Consider the following 26666-nt stretch of genomic DNA (forward strand, 5'->3'; position numbering starts at 1 on the left):
AGCTCATTTATCCTCATGGGGTACACTTCTGAGATTACAATGTCAAATGATTGTGTGCCATTTGTTTCATTTCCCAGTTTCTTGATGAGGGACAGCCTTACTGCCTTGTTTCTTCTTGGACAACTCAGCAAGTCTGCCAATGGCTGACTGGGTTAAACATGCACCATTACATATCGGAATTCACCGCTGGCAATATCAACGGTGAACAATTGTTGCTCTTGGATGGAAGCAAACTGAAGGTAAGCTGGTGGGTGTGGAGCTGAAAGTGGGATTTTGATAACAAGGATGGTTTACTGTGTAGTAGTGATCAGGGAAGGTCTTCTGCTCATTTCTTTACACTTGGCAGTCTTACACTTTCCTGTTCAGTTGCTTAAGGGAGCCTTCTATTTTCAATTTCAGTGAGCAATGTGACTGAAGAAAATAAATAATGCATGAGATTATTTCCTTGTTGCCTTTCTTGTGTGATTAAAGGGAGCTTCTTCTTCCTGTACTATCCTCCATGTGCCACAGCCATTATCCTTCAGGTTTTGTGTCTTTTGCCATCAACCCTGAAAATTCAATGTTCGTGTTACTGGCCATGGTTTAGAACCCTGAGCACCTTAACTGGACCTGGGGGTATGTAGTGGAGTGAGGGTGAGGGGACTCAAAAAAAGGGTACAGCTGACTTCTCTGTCCCCTATCCTTCAAATGATCCTTTGATACTGTGTGCAATGTCAACACATAAAATTTGGGGTTCCCTTTCCTTTAAAGAGTTGTGTGACACTATGTGATGAGCAAGTAATAATTTTATATATGTTATGAAGATGTGGGTGTACTGTCCCTTTAAGAAAGTTGAAAGCTCGCAGAACTACTTGACACAGCACCAAGTGTTCTGAACAAGATGTAATGTCACCTTTTCGTCCATTAGCTAGTATAGCTGGTTGTCTGGGAGTGACAAAACAGATTCAAATTAGGCCAATCAGTTTAAATTATACCCCGAAAAATATCAAACTCCAATCAAGTTTGAGGTTAGTACATTCACAATCTTAAAAGACAATGACACAATCTGATGCTTGGGTGGGGGGGGGGTGGTGTAAGACCAGGGAACATTGAACAGTTGAGAGGAGAACTGCCAAGCCACCAGCATGTACAGACTGTTCAGTAACCTGTGAAACAGAAATCCTCAAGAAGAAGAAAAGAAGACAGAGCAAGATATAATGAGAAGATTCAACATCTGGCTGGTTTTGAAAATTTGAATTTTTAATAAACCTTAATTGAGGGTTTTATCGGACTAGTATTGTAGAAGGGGAAGATAAAAGATAAGTTAGAGAAAGGAGTTGTAAATAGTTGTTAGTTAATTATTCTCTGTTATACTTTAAGAAAAAAAGTTGTTAACTTTTACTTTAAATAGGTCTTGGCCTCTCAAATGTTTACAGATTTTACCGCACAGGGTAAATCTTCTCTGTGTTGTTGGTTAAATTAAGCAGGGGGGTTTGCCCCTTATCGTAACAGTTTGGGGGATCTGAACCTGGGACCTCTCGCACCCCAAGTGACAATCATAACATATATAAAAAAGCTACAGTTGAAGAAACCTTTCCATTTGGGACACTCTTTAGTTTAATACGAATGGGTTATTAGAAACAACATCATATCTTTTTAACATTGGCAGGAACTTTCCAAGGCAGCAACATTAGAAGCTGCAAAGCAAGTGGTTGCAAGATAGTTGAGTCAACATTACACCTGCTTCAGTGGATACTGTCACACTTTACCTGATCAAATCTACTATGATTTAAATTCTCTGAATTGGAAAGGACAGACATGAAGTGGAGATACCATCTGGACCCTGCAGACTTTTCATTCACTGACCAAAGTGGGAATTCTCCAGGAACTTTAAGCTACTGATTGGCAATTTCAGTGCTTTCTGGAATGTAGCGAAACAAAAGTCTTGTATCTGAATTTAAGTCAGAGGTTTTAGTTGCTCTGATGTTCATACCTGAAAACTTACTCAGGAAATAACAGATGGACCAAATGTTGTCTGACTCTTGGGTATCTTCAGAGCTGACACATTCAATCTCACCCTGCCACAGACTGCCCCTCCAGATTCTCCAAAGCCTCCCTCAACCCTTCTGACCCACTCTTCCAAAGCCCTGAACACCACCTGACTAACCCACTGCCCCCTCACTCATGACCTGACAATCCCCTGCCTACCCAACTGCTACTTGGGCAACCTTATCCACTTATCACTCTATCCTACTACCTCACCCACCCACCCATTCACTCACTCATCCCCCATTCATCATTTTACCATACATCAACTAATGCAATAGAAAGGGATCTCCCTGCCTCTTCCCCAACATAACCCTGCATGACTTGCCTCTGCTGTGATGGGATACACCAATTGACTGAGCTCCATAATTCGGGTCAAGCTGGGCTCGGAGAGCATAGCAGGAAATGCAGATCAGCACTAAGTCGAGGTAAGCTCAAGTCAAGGCATTATCTTTGGGCTCAGTAGAGGCTGTTTTTCAAACAATTCAAGTGAAATTGTTGGCATTGCAGATCAAGGCGTCAAAGTTGCAAAGCAACTAAGAAACATAAACAGTGAGAACAAAGCTCACCAGTTGTAAAGGTATTTCAGCAACTCAATTTTATACACGATCCAAATAAACCAAACCTAACTTTTAACTTTTCAGTAGAAGTGATGTCTACAATACTTCTGGCTACGGATGGACAATCAGTAGAGGAGGTGTGAAACATTGGCAGAAATCCTGGTAGCCTGCTCTTCTCTTCATTTAATGGCTGAGTAGCAGTGAAATCATCAACTTTCAAGTTAAAAAAGTGACAATAGAAATAATTACAGTCAGAACCCTGAGCGTCTCCCTCTTACCCAGAAACCTCCCCCCTTACCACAGCCTCCAAGTCCATTACAGAGCAGTTAATGGCAGATCGAGGAAATGTTCAGCAATCAAGCTGGTCAAACTTCACCATGGACACAGTGTGTGTTTCTGGGTTGAAGTTACAATTGTATGCAGACTTGGATTACTGCACCTAATTAAAGTGTTGCAGTACATCATGAACCTGATGGAATATAAAAGTTATGTCAGTTTTGATTAAAGATTGGCTTAAGGACAAGAAGTAGTGATTTGCGGTAAATGGCAGCCTTTCAGACTGGAGAATGGTAGAAACTTGTGTTCTCCAGGGGCCAATGGTGGGGCTATTCCTTTTCGGAAATATATGAACTAATGAGATATTGGAATACAAAGTGACCAACTTTGAAAATTATACTGAATGTGGAAAATAATGAGAATGATGCCAAACATCTGCAATAGGATTAGACAGCTGGCCAAAAGTAACAGATAGAATTTAATACAGAGAAGTGAGAGGTGATGCATTTTGGAAGAGGTTATAGGGACAGACAGAAAATGCTCAAGGGCAAAGGAAATGGCAAAGAGCACACAGTGACAGTGTGACCTCAGAATTCATATGTATAAATCCTTAAATGCAGCAGGATATATTTGCAGAGATTAATTAGCAAAGTTTACCATATATAATGCAAAAGCTAAAAAAGAAGCTCTGCTGAATCTTTATTATGCTCTGGTTAGGCCACAACTAGAATACTGCATCCAGTCCTGGGCAGCACCCTTTGCAAGGATGTGAGTGGCACTGGCATTGAGAGGATACAGAGGAGATTTACAGTTCCAGGCAATTTAGTTGTGGTTTACAAGATTTTAACGTACTTTAGACGAGATAGAAAACAAAAAGCCTTCTGACTGTCCTGCAATTCATCGAGTACTCTATTCTCATGTTATCTCTTCCAAAGTGCATCATCTCACATTTATCAGGTTTAAATTCCGCCTGCCACAGGTCTGTCCATCTGCCCAATCTGTCTACATCCTCCTGTAACCTAAAACCATTTTCCTCAATATCTACCACCTGGCCAACCTTCGTTTTATCTGCAAACTTGCTTTCCATCCTCCCGACATTTTCTTTTATATTATTTATATATATATCATGAACAGCAATGGACTCAGCAGTGATCCCTGTGGTATTCCAACTTTCAGTCACACGAACAGCCTTCAACAACCCCCCCTCTGTCTCTGACCACAAAGCTAATTTTAGATTCAACTTGGTTACGTTACACTGGATCCCATGTACTTTTACCTTCTTTACCAGTATCCCATGAGGACCTTGTCAATGACTTTGCTGCAATCCATATAAACCACATCAATTGCACTACCCTCACCTATACACCTGCTCACCTCTGCAAACTTCAATTTTGTTTAGGCATGTCCTCCTTCTGACAAAGCCATACTGATTAAACCCTGATCAAACCTTATCTCTCCAAGCAGAGATTAATTCTCTTCTTCAGAATTTTCTCCAATAGTTTCCCTACCATTGATGTGCGACTCACTGGTCTATTATTCATTGATATATCTCTACCACCCTTCTTGAAAAGTGGAGCCACATTAGCTCTCCTCCAGTCCTCTGGCATCTCTTCTGAGGTCAAAGAGCAATTAAAAATTTGGGTCAGAGTTCCTGTAATTTCTTTGTTCATCTCCTTCAGGACCTCGGGATACAACTCATCTGGAAATGGGGATATATCCACTTTTAATTCCACAGGATGATATAAAAAGCTCTCCTGAAGTCATTTCATGAAATCTGCTCCCCACTACCCCTGCCCCCCAAACCTTTACTCTATGAATATCCCAATTAATATTGGGAAAGTTGAATGTATTTTCAGTGAGTTGACTGCATAACTGCTCTTCTATTGCCCACTCCCAGCAATATGATTGCCCCCTTTTTATTCCTGAGGTGTACCCACAAAGCCTCATTTGAAGATATGTTATCATCCCTCTTTAATAGAGCAACTGGCTCCTTAATTAACAATGCGATACTATCTCCTCTCTCACACCCTTTCATATCCTGCCTTAATACCCTGGAATATTGAGTTGTCAGTCCTTCCCCTCACTCAACCACATCTCTGTGAGGGCAACAAAATCACAATTCCTTGTTTCAGTCCATGTCCTTAACTCATTTGTCTTACCTATAATACTCCTAGCATTAAAGTAAGGGCAATCCAGCTTTGCCTTTTTCACCTGAAACTCAACTTGGCTCATCTCTCTCTGCCTTGGTTCCTTTACTAAAGTATGCTCTATTAAACTAAGAATCTGTGTTCCCAGCCTGACCAAATTTAAATTCCTCCTGTCAGCATTAGCAAACTCACCCATAAGATGCTGGTCCCTTTCTGGTTCAGATGAAGACTACCCTGCTTATACAGGTCCTACCTTTCCCAAAAATGGTCCCAGTGACCAGAGATTTACAGCTTCTCTCCTGCACCAATTCATGAGCCATGCATTCATCTGTCTTATTCTTCTATTTTCATATTTGCTAGCATGTGGTGCTAGGAGTAATCCAGAAATTACAACCTTTAATGTCCTGCTCTTTGGCCTACTGCCTAGATCCCTAAATTCCTAATGCAAGACCTCATCCCTCATTCTATCAATATCACTAGAACCAATGTTATTCATGACCTCAGTCTTATCACCTTCCTGCCACAGAATGCCCTGCAGCTGCTCAGTGACATCCTTCATCCTGGCCCTGGGGAGTGAGCGTACCATGCTGGAGTCATGTCAGTAAGTGCAGAGACACCTCTATGTTTCCCTAATTAATGAATCCCCTATCACTATCACTCCTATGTTTTTCATCCTCCCCTCCTGAAAAGTCAGGATACTATATGGTGCCAGAAGCTTGGCTCTGTCTGCACTCCCTTGATGAACCAGCTCTCTTATCAATTTCCAAAATGGAAAGCCAATCTGTGAGCAGACCCCAGGGGACTTCTGCACGATCTGCCTGATTCTTCCACAAAGCACATAACTCCACGGATATGCCACACTGCTCGAGCTCAGAAACAGAGAGCTCAAGTTTCTGCATTTTGGAGTACCTGTGGTTAGATTAGAGTCGGGTCAATGACTCCCAGATATGACATGTCATGCATTCCACTCAGCAGACCTTATCTGCCATGACTTAAACTTAAATGTACTGAAACTTACAAACTCCTCACAACTCAAAAAGCACACAAATGTCCTTACAAACTACAAGCCACATTCCCAGTACACTGAATTCCCTTTGTACTTCAAATTCCCAGAAACACATAGTCACTCTGGCTATGACTCACTCAGGGATGTGCTCTTTCCCAACTGCTCATGTAAAGCTTACTACAGCTTCCAGTGGTGCTCCATGTGAGGAACAGGGAATGCTGGTTGTAACCAGGAGGCTGAAAGCCCTGAGTTAGGCAGATGCTAAATATCTATGGGAATGGCACATTCCCACACAATGCTTCTCACTTTGAGAATGAGGCCTACTATATTCAATCATGTTCATGATGTCCCCGACACATACATGAGCATTAGGGTGAAAGCACAAAAGAGCAAGAAGATTTATCCCAACTCTAAAGCTATAAGAGATGTTTAGAAAGAGGTCAAACTATTCAGCAGAGAAGGAAAGAATTAAGGGACCATTTTATTAAAGTAGAAATTGCCCCCAAACTAAATCTAGAGTAGTTTGAAATTAAGCAAAGAATGAAAGACCAATAACCATAGGCATGAAGTGCTGAAGCATACATTCAAAACAGCAATTGGTGATATAGAGTTAAGTGTTTGGAATATTATACTAAAATATGCAGTACCATCAGAAAAAAACGCAATAGCCCACCTTGCTGATCCACATGAGGAGCTCTACCATTCAGCTCTAGATTGAAAAAGATTAGAGCATTTTAAAAGATAATTTGGGACTAAAATGGAAAAGTTACATTAATGGAGGGATTAGCTGAATCATCTTTCATTTAGCACTGAGAGTTTTGAGGATTGCAGTTATTTCAAAGTGCAGTAATCTAAGTACTGTAATTACTGTAATATTACAATAATTTTCATGCCCTTGAAACTAGAATTTGAGGATTATTTTATTTCTTTCACACAGGCCTTGGGAGTCATCAACTCACAGGATCGAGCGACTATCAAAAGGAAAATTAAAGATATGAACACAGCAGTGGAGAAAGAGAGAAAAGCCTTGGAGAAGCTGGAAAAACAGAAGGAGAAGCAGAAGAGAAAGGAACAGGAACAATTGCAGAAAAAGAGTTAAGCTGGGCAGAATGATGAGGTGTAAGCATACCTAAACATTTGTTTCCAATTCTTCAGATTTTAAAACATGAGCAACAAGAAGAAGTGCAAGGAGTCAGTGAATTAAACAGAACATTGTATGGCAGATCGGTTTGTGGGATTTGTGAATGTGAAGTGCAGCTCTACTTCACTTTTGGACAGTTCAGGTCTGTAAAGACAACATCTAACATTAAAAACAAATAATATTTCACAGGGCAGGCAAACCTTTCCTTAGTGAATTATCACTGAAAATTGTGCTGCATTTCCTCTTACTGAATCCATCCTGGGTCAGATACAAAGAAAGTATATTCTGTCTGGATAATATACACTAAAAAAAATTAGATTTATCTCTGAGGATAAAATATTCCTGAGTTTTATAAAGTAATTTATTGGAGTCATTCTGAGTGCATTTGAAGCACTGCTAACTTTTAAACAATGAGAAGAATAAGAAAACTATCCTTTAAAAATTGAATTAACTTTTTTTTACATCTACATCTTTTAATTGTCAAAAATACTTTCTAATGATTAAAGCAGCTATTGGAAGGACAAGGGAGAGGTAAGGATTAATCATGCCTGCATTTGAAATATTATACCTGTTTAAGCACAATCTTCTCAATACCTGAATTCTTCCACAATCTAGATTGTGAAGAGGGTCTCACTTAATCAAATGAGTTTGCTGGAAATTGTGCTATGATGGCAGAAAAACATTGCATGCATGCCTGTATGGAATGCTGCAAATATGAGCTAAGAATTTGGATTGAAGAAAAGGAATTAGACAATGGGATGCACTTGGTACCTTGTCATTTCTTGAGCAAAGTCTTCCTTAACAGACTGTCCTAGAGAATATGATGTACGGTGTATTGGTGATAAACTGTGTGCTTTCAGAAGATCTCATTTTGTACATATAATTGTGCAAACTATTCAGGATTTGCAAGTGAACTCATTGACAGAAGTTTGAAATTAGTCCAAAGATCGAGGAGACAATGAACATTGTTCAGACCAATGTAATATAGTACCAGTTATGTGACCTTAAACAAAAATTCTGGCTTGTACTTAACAAGTAAATTTGCAAGTTAAAATATTTGTGATGCAGATATATGTTTTGTGTGTTGCAAATGTAGCTAATGTTTTAAATCCAAATGGTAACACTTGGCAGAACCTGCCAAATATTATGGTTATGACTTAAAGAGAATTACTGAATACCCTGCAAGAGGCAATTTCAGAATATTTTCATAGTGACTCTAATTTTACCATGATTCAGGGAATTAGAAAGAAGAAATAAAAAGCTAATTATTTCTCTTTTTTTGGAAGCTCAACCAACTGTAAATTGTGACTCTTTATGAACTCTAGTGAGTTGTTTGCCCCATGGGACAATTGTTTTCCATTCTTGTGTACATTGTAGGAAATACAATATTAGAATGGACAGCTCAACAATAAAATACAGATTCTATTTAAGGTTTCGCACACCTGCAAATATACAGCATGGCATTGAGAAAGCATAAATGAGTTAAGATGATTCCATCCCTGTTAGCAATACAATAAGAAGTAGATGCATTAACATTATTCACTCGCAATTCAAGCTAAAATTTGTTAGCTAGGTACAGGTCAAAACATTTGGAGAATGGTTTTGTTTGAATGAGTTGATTTAATTTTGGATTTCTTTAGACAACTAAAAGGCCCTTCAAGTATGAGGTGGATTTTAAAATCTATAATTTTAAATCACCTGAAGATGACAATTTCTTTTTGTAAAATGTATTTTTGGATACTTGGTTTAAAATTCAATGAAGGGATTTTTCATTTGGCTCAGAATTTACATAGATATTGGAATTTCACATTGATTGAGAATTTACACAAGCCATTAGGCTCCTGTATTTGATACTGCTGATACCAGTGGAGCCTTTGAATTTGAACATCTGATGTTAAGCGAAGAAACCGTGAACAGCTGATAACCCTCTAGCCTGGTGGAAATGCTGCTCTTAAGCTTCTGACATGTTAGGCAAAGATGTTAAAGACACTGTAGTTAGTTGCTTCTAGACTTTGAAGGGCAGAATGAAATCAATAATGTCTCTGGCATAGCACAACCCAGGTTTGCAACTTAGCCTGAGCGTCAAACCTAAAAGATCTAGCAGAATGATGTAAGATCAATTGTTTAAATAAGTTGGACACGTAAGTCACATTTAGATCCAAATGTTGGTCACCAGCAAAAATGGAAGAGCTACTGACTATCCATTAAGGACTTCCAGGTTTTTTTTCCTGTGGTGAGCTGATCTAACATAACAAAGCCTTTTGATAATTGCACACTGGAACCCAAAGAAAAATATAGGCAGTGGATAGCTCTAATGATATGAACGAACCATACCACAGACATTAGGTTTCTTTTCAGATTTTGGAGTTCCCAATTTCATTCTCTAACTTATAACTGTGCACCTGGTATGGCACTCAAGTATTTCAGCTGTATCACAAGGAGGACAGCTGAAATACAGCAGAATTGAGTTCATGATGTGCCTAATATGTGGAAGGCTCTGAGTGCCGTAGACTTTTTGGCAAATTTTGTATGACAAATGAACATAGTGCTAAATAAAGCTAAGCACCTCTTAGTGTAAATAATTGGCACTCAATATGAATTAATACCAAAATTAATGCCTATTTTATTATTTAAACTGTTGTACATCCATAAAATAGAATTATAGCATTGTTATAGTACAGGAGGCTATTCGACCCATTATGTCTGTTCTAATCCTCCGAAGAATAATTTACATGCTGCCTTTGTCCCCCATACTCTTCCTACACTATTGCTCATTTCTCCTGTTCAGACATTTTGAAAATGTAGAAAACTTTACAGCACCAAAGAAGACATCTCCACCTGTTGTGTCTGCACCAACTGAGAATCAAACTTCTCAGCATAATACAGCACTTGGTGCAAATATCTAAAGTTACTGGACTTTAGATGCTTATATAGACACCTTGTAAATGTGTTAAAATTTTCTGCCTTTGCTATCCTCTCAGGCAGTGAATAACAGACACCATCACCCCCCCCCCCCCCCCCCCCCACCCCCTCCCCCCCTTGGTGAAAACATTGTCTTCTTCTAAAGGAAATGTATCTTCCCTATTCACTCAATCCAAGCCACTCGCAATTTGTACATTTCAATTAAATCTCCCCTCAGCCTCCTCCTTTCCAATGAAACCTACCCACTTGACCTAATTCTTTCTTATAGCTGTCATGGCAGCCTCCTCTATACCCTCTTTGTTGCTATTGCATCCTCTCTGTAATAAAGTGTTTAAAACTGAACACTACTCAAGTTTTGCAAGTTATAGCTTAATTAGGGTTTCCTATAGGTCCAACATAAGCCCACCACTCTTATTTTCTATGCCTAAACTAACAATTAAAAGTGCAGGCAATCTCTGGGTTACAAGCTGTCTCTCTTCTTTAGGCAATTCGTACGTTAATTTGTAAGCGAGTCAGAACACAGCGCAGGACAAGGTAAAGTCGCCATTCATACATATAGGAAAAGCTCATATGCCAGATCTTTAAAAGTACACCCCTGCTTTCATAAGTATGAGCATTTGTCAGTCAGACGCTCATAAATTGGGACCCTCTGTAATTCATATTACTTCTTACTTGCCTTATCAACTTGTCTTGATACTTTAAGGATCTGTGGGCATTCACTCCAAGGTCACTCATACTTCTCTGTATTCTCTCATTAAGTGCAAATTTCTTTTTGGATTTGCCTCCCCACAGGGCATGATCTCACACTTCTCCAGGTTGAATTCCATTTGCCACTTATCTAGCCACCTGACCAATCCATTGTATCATCCGACAGTCTCTAGCTTGCCTCCTCATTGTCAATCATGTGTCCAATTTTTGTGTCATCTACAAATTTCTTGATCTGTTGCCTATATTTAAATCATTAATATTTACCAATAAAATCTAGGCACCTGAACATTGCGAATCCCCATTGGGAGCAGCCTTCCAACTGCAATAATGCCATCAACCATTACCTTTTGATTCCTGCCGTTGACCCAATTTCATATCCAGCTTGCTACATTGCCCTAGAGTCTTGATCCTTTTTTTAACCAGTGTGCCATGTAAGACCTTGTCAAATGTCTTGCTAAAATCTATCCAAATCAACTAACATCTATTCAGTTACTTCTCGGATACTCCAATCAATAAGTTAATATTCTAGCTTTCACTTTCAATGGAAGTAAACTGTACTTTACAACATTGATACTGATTTAAAGATATGGTAGTTAAGTAGCAAAATGATCTCCTTCGGAGCTTTATTCACAATGCACACAGAACCCACACACCTCGCCCCCAACGTGCATGTGCAGCCATCATCTGCCTATGCTCAAAATAAATCTCTTGCTTCTGTCTAGTTCTACACCTTGTGTGCAATCATTAGTGCCGAATTGATAGAGAAGGCAATGGAGGGGTCAGTGACCTCTTCCTAAGCAAAGTGGTGTCTACATGATTAACCACATGAGGATATGAATCAATTAAACAGATGCATTATATCTGAAGATTCATAAAAATGTAAGTCCAAAACTTTATTAAACTGTCATAAGTAGAACCAGAATGCTGAATATATATGAATTTTAGGACATCTAGTTAAATCATTGCTGAGTTTAACAATTTTGTTCTGTCTTCATAAGGGTCTAATCTGCATTCCAAGCACTGAATCAGTCACCACAAGAAATATGGCCACACTAAAAGCACACCTAGGATGTCTAATATGTCATTTTTAACTGGTAAATTTTAACTTCTTTGTAGCTATTTAAGCAAACACAATTTCTACTGCCAAATTTATTTAAAATATATGTGTGAAAAATATTTCACATTCCTGAAATCTGAAAATACTTTGCAATTTGAAGTACTTCATTTTCCTTCATTTTGTGGATTAGGGCACAAAAAAATCAAATTTCATTTCTCATATGGGTCTGATTCATTGTTGAGCTAGACTTTGTCAAATTTCTCATTTCATTGGTCAATTTCAAGGCACATTTTGATTATTATTGCATTGTTAATTCAAATTGTGCCCAACAAAACAGGTCTGTTAGGTTCAGATTTCAGCTTTAGTCTAATATTGTTTATTTTGAGCAAGAATTATGCACTACGATGTTGAACAGTCACACCATCTAGCCACAATATTGAAAACTGCCAACAGTTTCAGTTTGTTTGTTGGTTTGCTAATTACTTATGTATGAAAAACTATTGTCCATCTTTCAAAATATGTATATTGTCTGAGTTGAAACTTAAGCCAATACAGTTTAATTTGGAAAATGTATTTCATACAATATGCAAGGGAGAGTTAAAAGATATAAACCAAAGAAGATCTAGTCCACAGTGTTTCAATTTTCTTTTGGCATATTCCTAAAAGAAATAACTTATAGTATGTTGTACTAACTGATTGCCAAGTGCAACTAAGGGCGGGCAAAAAATGCTGGCAAGCCAGTGACGCCCACATCCCACAAAATGAATAAATAAAAACAAAAACCTAGTAAATTCAGATTTGCAAACAATCAGGTCAATAACCAATGTCACATTGTTTCTTTGTGATTTGGAGTCCAAGTTGTGGTTGCAAAAACATCCATTACTGTATTTCTTTCCAAATTAACATTGTAAATAGCAGATTGATTGGTTGGATGGTTGGATGAGAATTTGTTATATTGGTAATACAGCAAATTTGGGAGTGAAGTCTGTCATGCCATGCCATGTGAGCCAAAGCTGGCATCACATGCATGGTATGATGGAATAGGTCATTTAATTGAACCACTACTGAGCTGTGTTAGCAAAGTTGTAGAAGACTCAAACCGTCCCAGGATGAAATTGGGCAAATGGAAGCGGGTGTCAGGAAATAATTAAGGGATGGATAAGGAACATTAAATATGACCTATAGTCTGCAGCCACTTTAACTGATTTGTCCAAACTTATGTTCATTAAGAGTGTTCTCTTAAAGATGTTGTTCCAGAGTAATAAAAATCCATCAAAGAAAGCACCTGCAAATATTGACAGTAGGTTGTATAATTAATAAAGCATGAAAATTGTTGCCATTAGTGAGTCAGCAATTATCGTGTACATTTGTATTTGTACATCGATGCTCTTTCTATTCCGTGTGAATCAGTTGGTCCTTTGTGGTCCGTTGCAAGTACCGCTTGTATCAGCAACTGTACTTGCAGATCCTCTCTTATGTACCTGAAAATAAACTTGTTTATCAATAATCTAGGCTTCAAACTGCCACAATAGCGTCCTCTACTGTCCTCAGCAAGGACTTGCTTTTCTTGTTTCTCGCCACTGGCAATTAGGCTGGCTACCTAGACATAGCTTAAATTGATGTCATCCTGTAACCAGATTTGTACTGGAAAAAAGTTTATATCTTTGGGAACATTTGCTATTTTGCGCCAAATTATTTAGCATTGAAGGGAATGTTTTCAACGTGTATCTGTGTTTCTTTTACTTTAATGACATTATTAAATAGTACTAACCACAGATATAAAATATGCTTCAAGAAGCATGTGCTAGCTGCGCTGGTAATGTTTCTCACTGATGTCATCACCTCAGTGAACTGGCTGTCATATGCTGCTGGTTAGTGAACCATCAAGTTTTATTTCAGTGGGCATTAATTAACTACAGCTTCAACTAACTAATTTTAAAATCCCTCTGATTTGTACGTGGGCAGCAGTGCATGCTGGTATTTAGATCAATGGTATTTTGCAATGTGCTCATGAAGATAAGACCTTAAGATATAGAAGCAGTAGTAGACCATTCAGCCCATCAAGTCTAATCCACTATTCAGTGCGATCGTGGCTGATCTGAAAAATCTTACAAAAATTCAGAAAGATGTCAATGAAATGATTCTATTCATGAGGTTGATATCCATGGGAAAACACATCCCTACTGTCTTAGTTTAGACTGAATTAGTTGATATCCATTTCGAGTGCAGGAAGTTATATTCAGTGCTGCTGGAGAACATGAAGGAAATTCAAGTTTGTTGCTGGTCTCCAATTTTATTAACTATTGGAAAATTCACATGTGCCAAAACTGGGTGAAAATAGAATTGGCTCAAATGTGCATCCTCTTGCCCGTGTTATCCCACGTGATCTAAACAGCCTACTGGTAATTGGTATTATGTTCACCTAAAAATCATCACTCGGGCACTAGAGGATAAAAAGTCCCCACTAATCTGTCCGGAGTCTGAGCCAATGCCTCAGGAGATGAGGAGGTGTTTATGATGATGGAATGTGGTCCTTCGAGGACATTCCGTCTGGGAAAATCACATCTAGTAATGGGAGGCTTAAGATGATTATTTCTAACATAGACTGAACAATAGGAAAATGGATGACAAAAATTGGCTAAATTTAGTTATAAGTCACTGTTATATTGAGCAGCTTACTTTTATTTTAAATTTAAGGCTTAAAATGGGCATTAGACAGTGGCAATTGAATTTTACACTTCAGTTATATTTGATGGTGTACACACTTCTCACAAGACTGGCAAGTGCTTTACTGTGCCATGGCAATTACAATCTTAAACAAGAGAGAATCCAACCAGTCAGGTCAAAGCATCCGGCTGGATTGGTATCCCATCCGTGACATTTACCATTCACTCCCTCCACCACAGAGGCAGAAGAGCAGCAGCAGCAGTGTGTACCATCTACAAAATGTACTGCAGCCTTGCTAAATGCAACAAAGGCTCCTGCAGCAGCATCTTCTAAATACCACCACCTGCAAGATTCCCTTCAAGATACACGCCATTCTAACTTGGAATTAAAGCAGCATTTTAGCCCAGAAGGAAAAGAAAACAGTCATAAAATAAAACAGTAATACTTGGAAATGGAACATAATGATTGTACTGGAGCACTTCCGAGGTGCACAAAACATGTCGGACCAGTACACACCATTCAGAAGTTTCACTGTTTTTTTCCTTCCTTTCACTATTGTTAGGTCAAAATCCTGGAACTCCCCTACTAGCAACAATAAGTGTCCCTCCATTCCAAGGACTGCATCAGTTCAAGAAAGCAGTTCAGCACCATCATCTCCAGAAAGTTAGGAATGGGCAATGAACATTGGTCAAATACAAAACAACATTCCACTTACGTAGTAATGTCTTTTTAAAGAGACTTTTTAAGTTCTCAGTATTCTGATCATCTTTTCTAATGATATTTAAATGCAACCAGGATCCTGCAATATATATTGCTTTACCCCACTTTTATTTATAATGTTTTGGTCTATTGCAACACGCAATCTCAGTGTAATCAAACATGAGGTTAATATCCCTGGAGCTGCAGTAATGGACTAACCTAATGAGAAAGAAATAACCAAAATGCAACACCACCAAGTGCCATGTCATTTTTGCTGTCTCTTTTGCTGTATATTTTAATCATTCCATTGGCTAATAATGATTATGCAAACATTCAAATATGAAATTAATGTTGCTAACTCCTCCCATGACTATATTTATGATTTATGTCAATTCTGTTTAATCTTGCTATTTTTTAAAATCATTTTTGTTCAGTCCTACATATTTGTACTTTTTACACAGGCATATTTCTTCCACAAAATGGGCTGATGTAAATGTATGATTTGTTACTGTACATTTTATTGAAATCTGAGTACAAGTTTGTTTTGGTATAAATATTAATGGCAAAAAAACTCAGGGTTGTGAAATTATAGAAAATATGGTCTTTTTGATTCTTGTAGACTGACAAATATTTCCTAAAGTTAGCAAGTTTCCCCTTCAGCCCATTTATGTTTCTGTTTTGGCGATAAAATGCCTATAGAATGCTCAACTCATCATCTTATCCTTTGGCTAACTTTATCCTCATGCACCATTCTCCTCTTGCCCAAAGAGAGGCAAAGAAAACAAAAATGAATTAAATTATTAACAACTGCTCCAGAAAACCATCTAAAGGTATTTTTTAAAAAATACTCTCTACCTTCTGTTCCACAATTCTCTGGGAAAAAGTAAGGTTTCTGAACATTTAAGCTCACTCCTTAATTGTTAAATGTGAATCCTAATTCTTCTCATAAACATTGCTCATGTATTGTTCTTGTTTTGAACATTGTAAATACTGGAGCAGAATCCCAAAGTAATAAGTTTTCAGCAGAACAAACAAAATGTTTGCTATCCAAGTCCAAATTTAGGAGAATTGTGCCAATTAAAATATTCTTTAACAATATTGCTATTCTGATCAAGGAGATGAACGATTACAGCTTTATTATTTAGACTGAAGTTGTAAGGTGTTGGTTACAGCCAAGCAGGTAACAGGAATTTCTGGCAAAAAAATCTTCCACTTGAATAAAACAAATAGCAAGTTGCTCAAACTTCCAGGAAGTTCAAATTGTATCTCAGATCAACCGCGTGTTTAATTTGACAACATATGCTTGGTTCTAAATGTGCTGCACATACTTCACTGTCAGAATAAATGTACTGCACAAAAATAAACACAAGGGTCTAACTACTCACTGCATGGACTTGGATGCCCAGTGATAAGATCATTCTCTCTCTGTTTGATGAGAATATAAGATTACTATTATGTTTCATAGCCTGAAATAACTGTAATGTTGGGAACTGTATGTAAAAAGAAATAGTCTATTTCAACTCCTTGCTAAGGTTTGGGGGCAAATGTGTATTTGCTGTTTGTTTGAAAAAGAAAAAAACGTACGGGTATTGGTTATGGCAGGTCTTATATCAGCACATGTTGCATTAATGTTAAAATTGCTTTAACTTCTGATGGACTGTTGCCCAGCAAGTTACTTAGGAATTTTTAGCAGCAGAAAAGGAGATACTGTTCAAAATCAAAGAGGTTTTGGTTTTCCTGTCTGTCCAAAATTCAATAAAAATTGTATAATGGTGACTGGTTTTGAAATATAAGCAGTTTGTTTGCAAATGTTTTTAAAATGCAAATATCGTTATGTTAAATTTGATAACATTATGACTGACTCATATTTACGTAAGCATGGTTTCATTTTGTTATGAAATCTAAGATGGTTATGTTGGAATTCTTTGAAATGCAAATATCGTTGGTGGAATTACTATGACAACTGATAACCCGGGAATGGTTGATGATCTGAATCTATCGAGAAGAAACCACACAGGATTCTTAATGTAACAGCATTCTCCTATATACAGTGAACAGTAAGACATCACAGAAAAGCAAATAAGCTGATAAAGCCAAGACATGTTGTCTCTAATGAAACAGAGATTTGCCTTCCTTCTTCAAGCAGAATTAAATGAATGCTTAGAATTCAAAATGCAGGCTTTCCTGTATGAACGCCCGACTTATGAACGTGTGTACTTACGAACCGCCCTCTGTAAAGCCTATTATTTTAAAAAATTGAGTTACGCACAATGGTTCGAACTAACGTATGTGCAGACTCCTTTATGCGACGCTCTAAACACTGTGTTTTCAGCGGTTCGTCGACCCAAGGGAGAGAACGCCACGCCATCGTTGCCATTTTAAGTCGGATTGCATAAACATTGTTGTGTGCGTTATGTTTTGACTTAAATCTTTTGTGCGTTTACCCTCGTAATCATGGCTTCAAAGCGTTAATCTGATGCAAGTGATGGTGATGCATCAAAGAAAAAGAAATTGATCACGATTGAAACGGAAGTGAAAATAATAAATCGAGCAAAGAGAGGTGAAACGCCAACAAACATTGGAAAAGCGTTAGGCTACAGTCAGTCAAGGATCGGGACAATTATAAAGGACACGAGGAGAGTAATGGAGCAGGTAAAAGGCTCTGTCCCAATGAAAGCGACAATTATCACTAAGCAATGCAGTGGTTTAATTATCGAAATGGAAAGGATATTGGTAGTTCGGTTATAGACGATCAAAACTAGCGTAATATTCTTATTAGCCTTGGCTTAGTGCAAGAAAAGGCTCGAAGCTTTTTCAGTGATTTCAAAGCTGCAGTGAAGGTGCTTGTGATGAAGAATTTGTTGTGAGTCGGGGTTAGTTCAACCATTTCAAAGGGAAGGTAAAGTTGCACAATATTAAAGTGCAAGGTGAAGCAGCGAGTGCTGGTGTAAGCGCTGCGAGAGTTTCCTGAAATGTTGAAAAAAATTATTGAGGAGGGAGGTTATGCGCCTGAGCAAATATTTAATGTAGACGAGACCGGCTTTTTTTGGGATAAAATGCCTGAAAGGACATTCATTTCAAAAGAGGAAAAAAAAACTACTCCAGGGCATTAGATATCCAAGTATTGGGTAATGTTATTGCTTGGTGCTAATGCATCCAGGGATTGCAAGCTTAAGTCTATGCTTGTGTATCACTCCCTAAATCCAAGGCACTTCAGCGAATTATCGAGGCATCTCTTCCCATTATTTGGAAGGCAAACACAAAGGGTTGGGTAACAAAAGCTCTCTTCGAAGATTGGTTCCTGAACTTTTTTGTTCCTATTGTTGAATGTTATTGCTTGGCCAAGAAGATCCCTTTCAAAATTCTTCTAGTGCTTGACAACACCTCCGGACATCCAAGCACTTTAGATGACCTTCACCCCAATATAAGGGTTGTCTTTTTACCACCCAATGCCACATTACTTCAGCCAATGGATCAGGGAATCATAGTCTCCTTTAAGGCTTACTATTTATGTCAGACCTTCTCACAAACAGTCAAGGCTACCCAAGATGATGCAATGACCTTAAAGGAGTTCTGGAGGAATTACAACATCTACGATGGCATCAAAAACATTGCAGATTCTTGGGAGGAAGTGAAGAAAACCAACATAAAAAGGGTCTGGATCAAATTGTGCCCCCAATTTGCAGATGGTTTTAAAGAGTTTACAACTGAGGACATTGCCGAAGCCAGGCAAACTGTGGTTGATATTGGCAATAATCAACTGCAGTTAGACATCAATGAAGATGATGCCTTAGACTTGTTTGCATCCCATGTCAAAGAACTGACCAATGGAGCAGCAGCATTTGAGGAAGAACGCCAAGACCTAGGAACTGCAGAACCCAATACGTTTTTGATGAAGGAGTTAGTTGAAGCTTTTCATCTCATTGGAACAGGGATGACAAACCCCTAATGCAGAGAGGTTTACCAAAATGTACCGGATAGTTACCAATGGCCTCAGCTGCTACAAGGCCATTTATAATGAAGAAAAGAAAAGAAAAGCTCTGTTCAAGGCATCCTTGATGTTACTTTAAGAATTTGGCTTCTAAATAGACCCCCGCTCTCCAGCAGCAGAATCAGACCCTGATTCTCCAATAGCAATATCAATCCCTGACTCTCCAGTGTCAGGTCCATGCTCTCCAGCACCAGGCCTATCATCCAATTAATAAAGTCATCTTAATTATTAATTAAGGCTCTTTCCGGTATGCAAGACATCGATTGGAACAAGTGTAAGTGTTAACCTTCAATCATTATCTTTTCTATCTAAACAGTTTAAGAATATTTTTTATTCATACACACACACACATTCTCTCTCTCTCAATTTTAAAAACTGTACTGTAGTTACATTTTTACTATTATTATTGTATTATTATATTTAAGAGGTAAAATATATTTAAGTAAAATATACACTACACACTAAGACAAACATTTGACTGATTGATGCTAGATGTGAACCATACGTAACCATTCGACTTACAAGCAGACTTAAAAATGGAACTCGTTTGTAACCTGGGGACTTCCTGTATCATATGATGATTTAAACAGGAATTATATAGTATGTGCCTGGAAGCAAAGAATAATAGTTTTCAGAAGCTCCAGTACAATTTTCATTATTTTAGTGAACAAGTTGCATCTCACACTATTTTCTGTTTGGTAAAGCACCGCATGAGGATGACCTTATATTGGAGAGCATATATTCATGCAGTCTATATTTATAGCACCATGTATAACACTCTGGTGAAGCTGATGTTGTGTTAGAGCGTGCTTAGCCCAATATGTAGCATCAGCTTTCATAGTTCTACATTATTACTTCAGCCAGTCCCTTTAGTATCATGGGCATGAAGCAAGTGCGAAAGGTTTAATGTTTTGCAATGAAATTTGCATATTTCGAAGGTATGTAACTTATGACTGGAAACATCTGTACAAATCCTCAATTACTTGATGCAAAGTGATTAAAACTAAGCGTATAATGAACCCTCCAGATTATAATTTTTCAGTGCGAATTTAGGACCATGTAATTATGGACAGCATGCAAAACTCAGAACATTGTGACCGTTATATTCAATGGTTTTCCTCTATATTGAGGCTCCTCTCCTTCAGTGCATGGTGAGGATGAAGTACTGTTAATGTCATATAGTTTCTGCTCTTTTAGCAAGTTTTGGAGGTGCATTTTTTATTTAATAATCTGTCTACTCACTTTTCAAATCGACAACTTCTTAAATTCTCAATTTCTACTTTCAACAACATAGATAACAATTTTTTTTGGATTTCTTTCTTTTAAAACCTCATTGAGGAAATCTTTTCATTAATTAAAAGCAAGCTATCATTCTACTGATCGATCATTTTAGTTTCAAGCCCCAGTTTACAACATGAGCTGTTAACATTTAAAGTAGTCAATGGGTCATTGCTGTTATGTTTTCAGTCACCAGTTTACTGAAGGAGTTAGTCTGTGATGATTATTTGTATTTGATTATTCAATTCGAACTCCAGTTTATTCTGTCCTCTTGCTACCCAGAAGGAAAAAGCAATATCTTGTATATTGTATCTTGTTGTTGAAAACAGAACTATTGAGCAATAAGCAACACCTGTTACAAAAAAAAACAAATATACCACAGTTTAAAGATGACACAAATGGATGTCATTAAATTCATCAGGCTATCCCTAATGATGGAAGGGGCTCCTTTCAATGTCACTGGATTTGAGAGGCTTTATGGTGCAGTGGTAATACCCCTATTTCTCAGTCAGGAGCCCTGGGTTCATTCCAACATTGTCCAGAAGTATATTATAACTTGTCTGAACAGAACAGTTTAAAAGTATCTATCACTGGAATTAAGTGTCTCTTTATGTCTGCAGCCTAATAGCATGGGAGTCTTAATTGTCTTTTTCGTTTGTTTCTGATATCTAGGAATGGAAACCTGCCGAAAAATATGGACGGTCAAGGTCAACTCAAAGGTCAACACATTTTGGTTATGCCATTGTCTTAATTTAAGTGCAACTGGGGCTTTGGTGACATCTTTGCTTTAGTGAGAGGCTCACAGCAAATATTGAGTATTTGTATCAAGCATTTTCAGTGTAAAATCAGACAGGCATTATTTTGTAAAACATCACTAATAAACTGAACTCAGTCACCTCCTACACTCCTTATCTTAAGTAAGTCTTGATGTAACACACTGCTAACATGCCAGAGGCATCTCTGTTAAATTTCACTGCCATCGTTCCTAACACTGTTACCATCTTGCCTTGTCACATAAATTTTCCTATCGAGCACCAGTGAAATTCCTTCCCAGCTGATCGACTTCACTTTTCTTCTGCCTGTCACTCAACCCTTCAATTAATTACCCAACGATGTCATTATCGTTCCCTAAGAAACTGTGATGTTTCCTCTCAAGTACAATCAGCACTAAAGCCGTCAGAAATCTCCTGTTAGCCTCCCTGGGGATCTCTTTTGTACAAGTTTCTTTTTTCATTTTCAGACTAGCAACTGTTCTATATAGTGATTGGTCTTACTTGCACAAACACCAGATGGTACTCTACTGAGTTTCACAAAATAATGAAGTAATGGGGCATCTTTTGGTTGATAGGTAATGGTTCAAAAGCTGTAGCAGTGACCCCAAGCGTCAAATTGTAAAATGACAACAAATGCAATGGGTCTGACTTGGCTTTTAACAGAGAATGAATGACATTACATTAGAAGCGAACCTCCTATGGGATTTTTCCACTGGGGCTGAGTGTAAATCAGAGAACTAAAAATGACAGTGCCCTTTCCAGAGTGTCTAGAAATTACGAATGAAGTAAGTAACTGTTTATTTTCTGAACTGTCAGAGAATTGTTAATGAACAGCAATATAGAAACTGAACGTGGAAACTATCATGTCAATTTAGGTACAGAAACCAATACAAAGAATGGGAACGAAAGATGTGATTAAAAGTGGATGAAAGACACAAAGGTAGTAACAAAACTATATATTTTCTTAAAAATCTACAACAGTAATTAAAATTTCGGGAACCAGATAAATAAAACAATGAACTGTGGATGCTGGAAATGTAAAACAAAAACAGAAATTGCTCTAGAAACTCAGCAGATCTGGCAGCATCTGTGAAGAGAAAGCAGAGTTAACGTTTCGACCCTTCCTCAGACTTTGAGGGTCTCACATACTTCTGCTGCTATTTCTTAGGTTTTTATGAATCACTGGGGCAAATTCCTGGAAACTCACATCAAAGAACTAAAGCTAATGTAGTCATCAAGAAATCAGACAAAGAATTCTGGAGAAATTTCTTTCACCAAAGAATAGTAAAATTGTGGAACTTGCTAAAACAGAGAACAATTGAATCAAATAACATAGATGTATTTAAGGGGTGGCCAGACAAGCACAAGTGATTAGACAATTGAGGTTTCTTTTCCATTTTTTTTTACACAAGATGTGGGTGGACACTGGTGATGTCAACATTTATTGCCTTTGAAAAGGTTGTGATGAGCCAACTTTTAACTGCTGCTTTCCCTCTGCTTTGGGTACACTATAGTACTGTTCAGAAGGGAGTTCCAGGATTGTCTCTGTGACAGTGAAGGAACGGTGGTATAGTTCCAAGTCAGATGATGTGTAGCTTGGAGGGGAACTTGAAGACGGTAGTGTTGTCATTTAGCTGCTGCCCTTGTTCCTTCAGATGGTGCAGGTCACAGATTTAGAAGATGCTATTGAAAGATTCTCTTGATGGAATTAGCTGAAAATGAATAGAAGATGTTCAAATGGAGTATCAAAGTCACTCAACTTGGTTTGCCTGAATATCCTATTTCTAACTTTTATATTCCATATAATTGCATGAGTGTGTGTGAGCTTTAAGAAATATCTTTTCACCCATAGCTGCCATAGATACTGGGTGGCACAGTGGCTCAGTGGTTAGCACTACTGCCTCACAGTGCTGGGGACCTGGGTTCAATTCTCTCCTTGAGTGACTGTCTGTGTGGAGTTTGCATGGTCTCCCTGTGTCTGCATGGGTTTCCTCCCACAGTCCAAAGATGTGTAGGTCAGGTGAATTTGGCCATGCTAAATTGCCTATAATGCTAGGTGCATTAGTCAGAGGGAAATGGGTCTGGGTGAGTTAATCTGCAGAGGGTTGGTTCGGCTGAGGGGCCTATTTCCACACTGTACTAAATCTAATCACATTGCCATAGAAGTAGCTTGGACACAGTATACATGGAGCATGTTTAGTTTTGTAGGTGTGGTTCAATTTTAGAAAACAAAGTAATGCTTTTTTCGTCTTAAGAATAAATTCCGTACAAACTGAGTAGCTAGTTCATATCTTTGCATTTTATAGAAATGCTCAGTCTTTTTCATTCTTTACCAATACCACCTGATCTGCTGAGTGGTCCCAAGATTTTCAGATTTTATGTCTCATACCCATTGATGTCCTAAAATGACTGGTCCAAATCTGTTGTTTTTGACCACAGCTCATCTGTAGGTTTATGAGTAACAGAGGTCACACAGCAATTGTTAATTTACTTGGGTTTGCATGGGAAGAAATCTAATTATCCAACAATCTGACTTAAACTATTTAATAAAAAGTTAAGAGAAGGTTATTTTTTGCATGATTTCATATACAAATAACAGATTATTTGAATTAAGCAATTTTGAAATAAGAGCAGATTGTAATCATAATATTAATTATTCAGCAGAATAAAGGGGCTGCAAAAAGAAGCAACATTTTCATATATGCTGTGATTTTACATTCCATCAGTAATTACTAATGATGAAATTGTTATCTAAATCAGGATAAATATATTGTAAATTTAAAATTAAGATCAAACATTTTTCATTAATAGTTTCAATTTTTTTTCCCTTCTTCAACTAGAATTGTTAACGCTTACCCCATGAAAGCTACACAGCAGCTTCTGTTACCTTATGGAGGATTATGGATATTAAGCAACAGAAGGTGAAGACCACTTGGAGGGACAATTTATTCCATAAATCAATGTGCTTTAAGTGAAGTCTACCTGGTCAATTTGTTATCTTCGAGCATAGAACATAGAACATGACAGCGCAGTACAGGCCCTTTGGCCCTTGATGTTGCGCCATCCTGTCATACTAATCTGAAGCCCATCCCACCTACACTATTCCATGTATGTCCATATGCCTGTCCAATGACGACTTGAATGCACTTAAACTTGGCGAATCTACTACTGTTGCAGGCAAAGCATTCCATACCCTTACTACTCTCTGAGTAAAGAAACTACCTCTGACATCTGTCTTATACCTATCTCTCCTCACTTTAAAATTGTGTCCCCTCGTGTTTGCCATCCCCATACTTGGAAAAAGGCTCTCCCTGTCCACCCTATCTAACCCTCTGATTATCTTGTAGTCTCTATTAAGTCACCTCTCAACTTTCTTCTCTCTAACGAGAACAGCCTCAAGGCCCTCAGCCTTTCCTCATAAGACATTCCTTCCATACCAGGCAACATCCTAGTAAATCTCCTTTGCACCCTTTCCAAAGCTTCCACATCCTTCTTATAATGCGGTGACCAGAACTGTACACAATACTCCAAGTGTGGCCATACCAGAGCTTTGTACAGATGCAGCATAACCTCCTAGTTCCAGAACTCAATCCCTCTATTAATAAAGACAAGACACTGTATGCCTTCTTAACAACCCTGTCAACCTGGGTGGCAATTTTCAGAGATCTGTGTACATGGACACCGAAATCTCTCTGCTCATCTGCACTCCCAAGAATCTTACTATTAGCCCAGTACTTTGCATTCCGATTACTCCGTCCAAAGTGTATCACCTCACACGTCCACATTAAATTCCATTTGACACCTCTCAGCCCAGCTCTGCATCCTATCTATGTCTCTCTGCAATCTACTAAATCCTTCGTCACTATCCACAACTCCACCGACCTTAGTGTTGTCCACAAATTTACTAACCCACCCTTCTACACCCTCATCCAGGTCATTTATAAAAATAGCGAACAGCAGTGGACCCAACACCGACCCTTGCGGTACGCCGCTAGTAACTGGACACCAAGATGAACATGTTCCATCAATTACAACCCTCTGTTTTCTTTCAGCAAGCCAATTACTGATCCAAACTGCTATGTCTCCCACAATCCCATTCCTCCGCATTTTGTATAATAGTCTACTGTGAGGAACCTTATCGAACGCCTTGCTGAAATCCACATGCACCACATCAACCAGTTTACTCTCATCTACCTGTTTGGTCGCTTTGTCAAAAAACTCAATAAGATTAGTTAGGCACGACCTACTCTTCACAAAATCGTGCTGACTGTCCCTGATCAGATTATCCTTTTCTAGATGGTTATAAATCCTATCTCTTATAACCTTTTCCAACACTTTACCAACAACTGAAGTGAGACTCACTGGTCTGTAATTACCAGGGTTGTCTCTAATACCTTTTTTGAACAAGGGAACCATATTTGCTATCCTCCAGTCCTCAGGGACAATTCCTGCAGACAATGACGATTTGAAGATCAATGCCAAAGGCTCGGCAATCTCTTCCCTTGCTTCCCAGAGGATCCTAGGATAGATCCCATCTGGCCCAGGGGACTTGTCTATTTTCACACTCTGCAGTATTTCTAATACCTCTTCCTTGTGAACCTCAATCTCTTCTAGTCTAGATGCAAGTATCTCTGTATCTTCCTCGCCAACGTTTTCATTTTCTACAGTGAACACTGTCGAAAAATATTTATTTAGTGCTTCCCCTATCTCCTCTGACTCCACACACAACTTCCCACTATTATCCTTGATTGGCCCTAATTTAACTCTCGTCATTCTTTTATTCCTGACATACCTATGGAAAGCTTTAGGGTCAACCCTGATCCTATCCGTCAACAACTTCTCATGTCTCCTCCTGGCTCTTCTAACCTCTCTTTTTAGGTCTTTCCTATCTTCCTTGTAACCCTCAAGCGCCCTAACTGAGTTTTCACATTTTGTCCTAACATAAGCCTTCTTCTTCTTCTTGACCAGGGATTCCACTTCCTTAAGGAGAAAGTGAGGTCTGCAGATGCTGGAGATCAGAGCTGAAAATGTGTTGCTGGAAAAGCGCAGCAGCTCAGGCAGTATCCAGGGAACAGGAGAATCGACGTTTCGGGCATAAGCCCTTCTTCAGGAATGAGGAAAGTGTGTCCAGCAGGCTAAGATAAAAGGTAGGGAGGAGGGACTTGGGGGAGGGGCGTTGGAAATGCGATAGGTGGAAAGAGGTCAAGGTGAGGGTGATTGGTCAGACTGGGGTGGGGGCGGAGAGGTCAGGAAGAAGATTGCAGGTTAGGAAGGCGGTGCTGAGTTCGATGGATTTGACTGAGACAAGGTGGGGTGAGGGGAAATGAGGAAACTGGTGAAATCCGAATTCATCCCTTGTGGTTGGAGGGTTCCTAGGCGGAAGATGAGGCGCTCTTCCTCCAACCGTCGTGTTGTT

At 38.6% G+C, this 26666-nt stretch overlaps 1 protein-coding gene across 1 annotated transcript in view; it reads left to right on the forward strand.

The window, feature by feature from the left end:
* The window catches only part of samd14 (sterile alpha motif domain containing 14), a 181211-nt gene extending 171067 nt beyond the window's left edge, over positions 1-10144 (forward strand). Inside the window, exons 9-10 of the mRNA XM_043675132.2 lie at positions 78-239; positions 6952-10144. Of these exons, the coding sequence (XP_043531067.2) occupies positions 78-239; positions 6952-7113 (324 nt within the window). The 3' untranslated portion in view covers positions 7114-10144. The remainder of the gene's footprint in view (positions 1-77; positions 240-6951) is intronic.
* Positions 10145-26666: the final 16522 nt, after the last annotated feature.

Source organism: Chiloscyllium plagiosum, unplaced genomic scaffold, assembly GCF_037043375.1.
Source record: "Chiloscyllium plagiosum isolate Xiang-an unplaced genomic scaffold, Cpla_swu_hap1 HiC_scaffold_32, whole genome shotgun sequence".
Lineage (NCBI taxonomy): Eukaryota > Metazoa > Chordata > Chondrichthyes > Orectolobiformes > Hemiscylliidae > Chiloscyllium > Chiloscyllium plagiosum.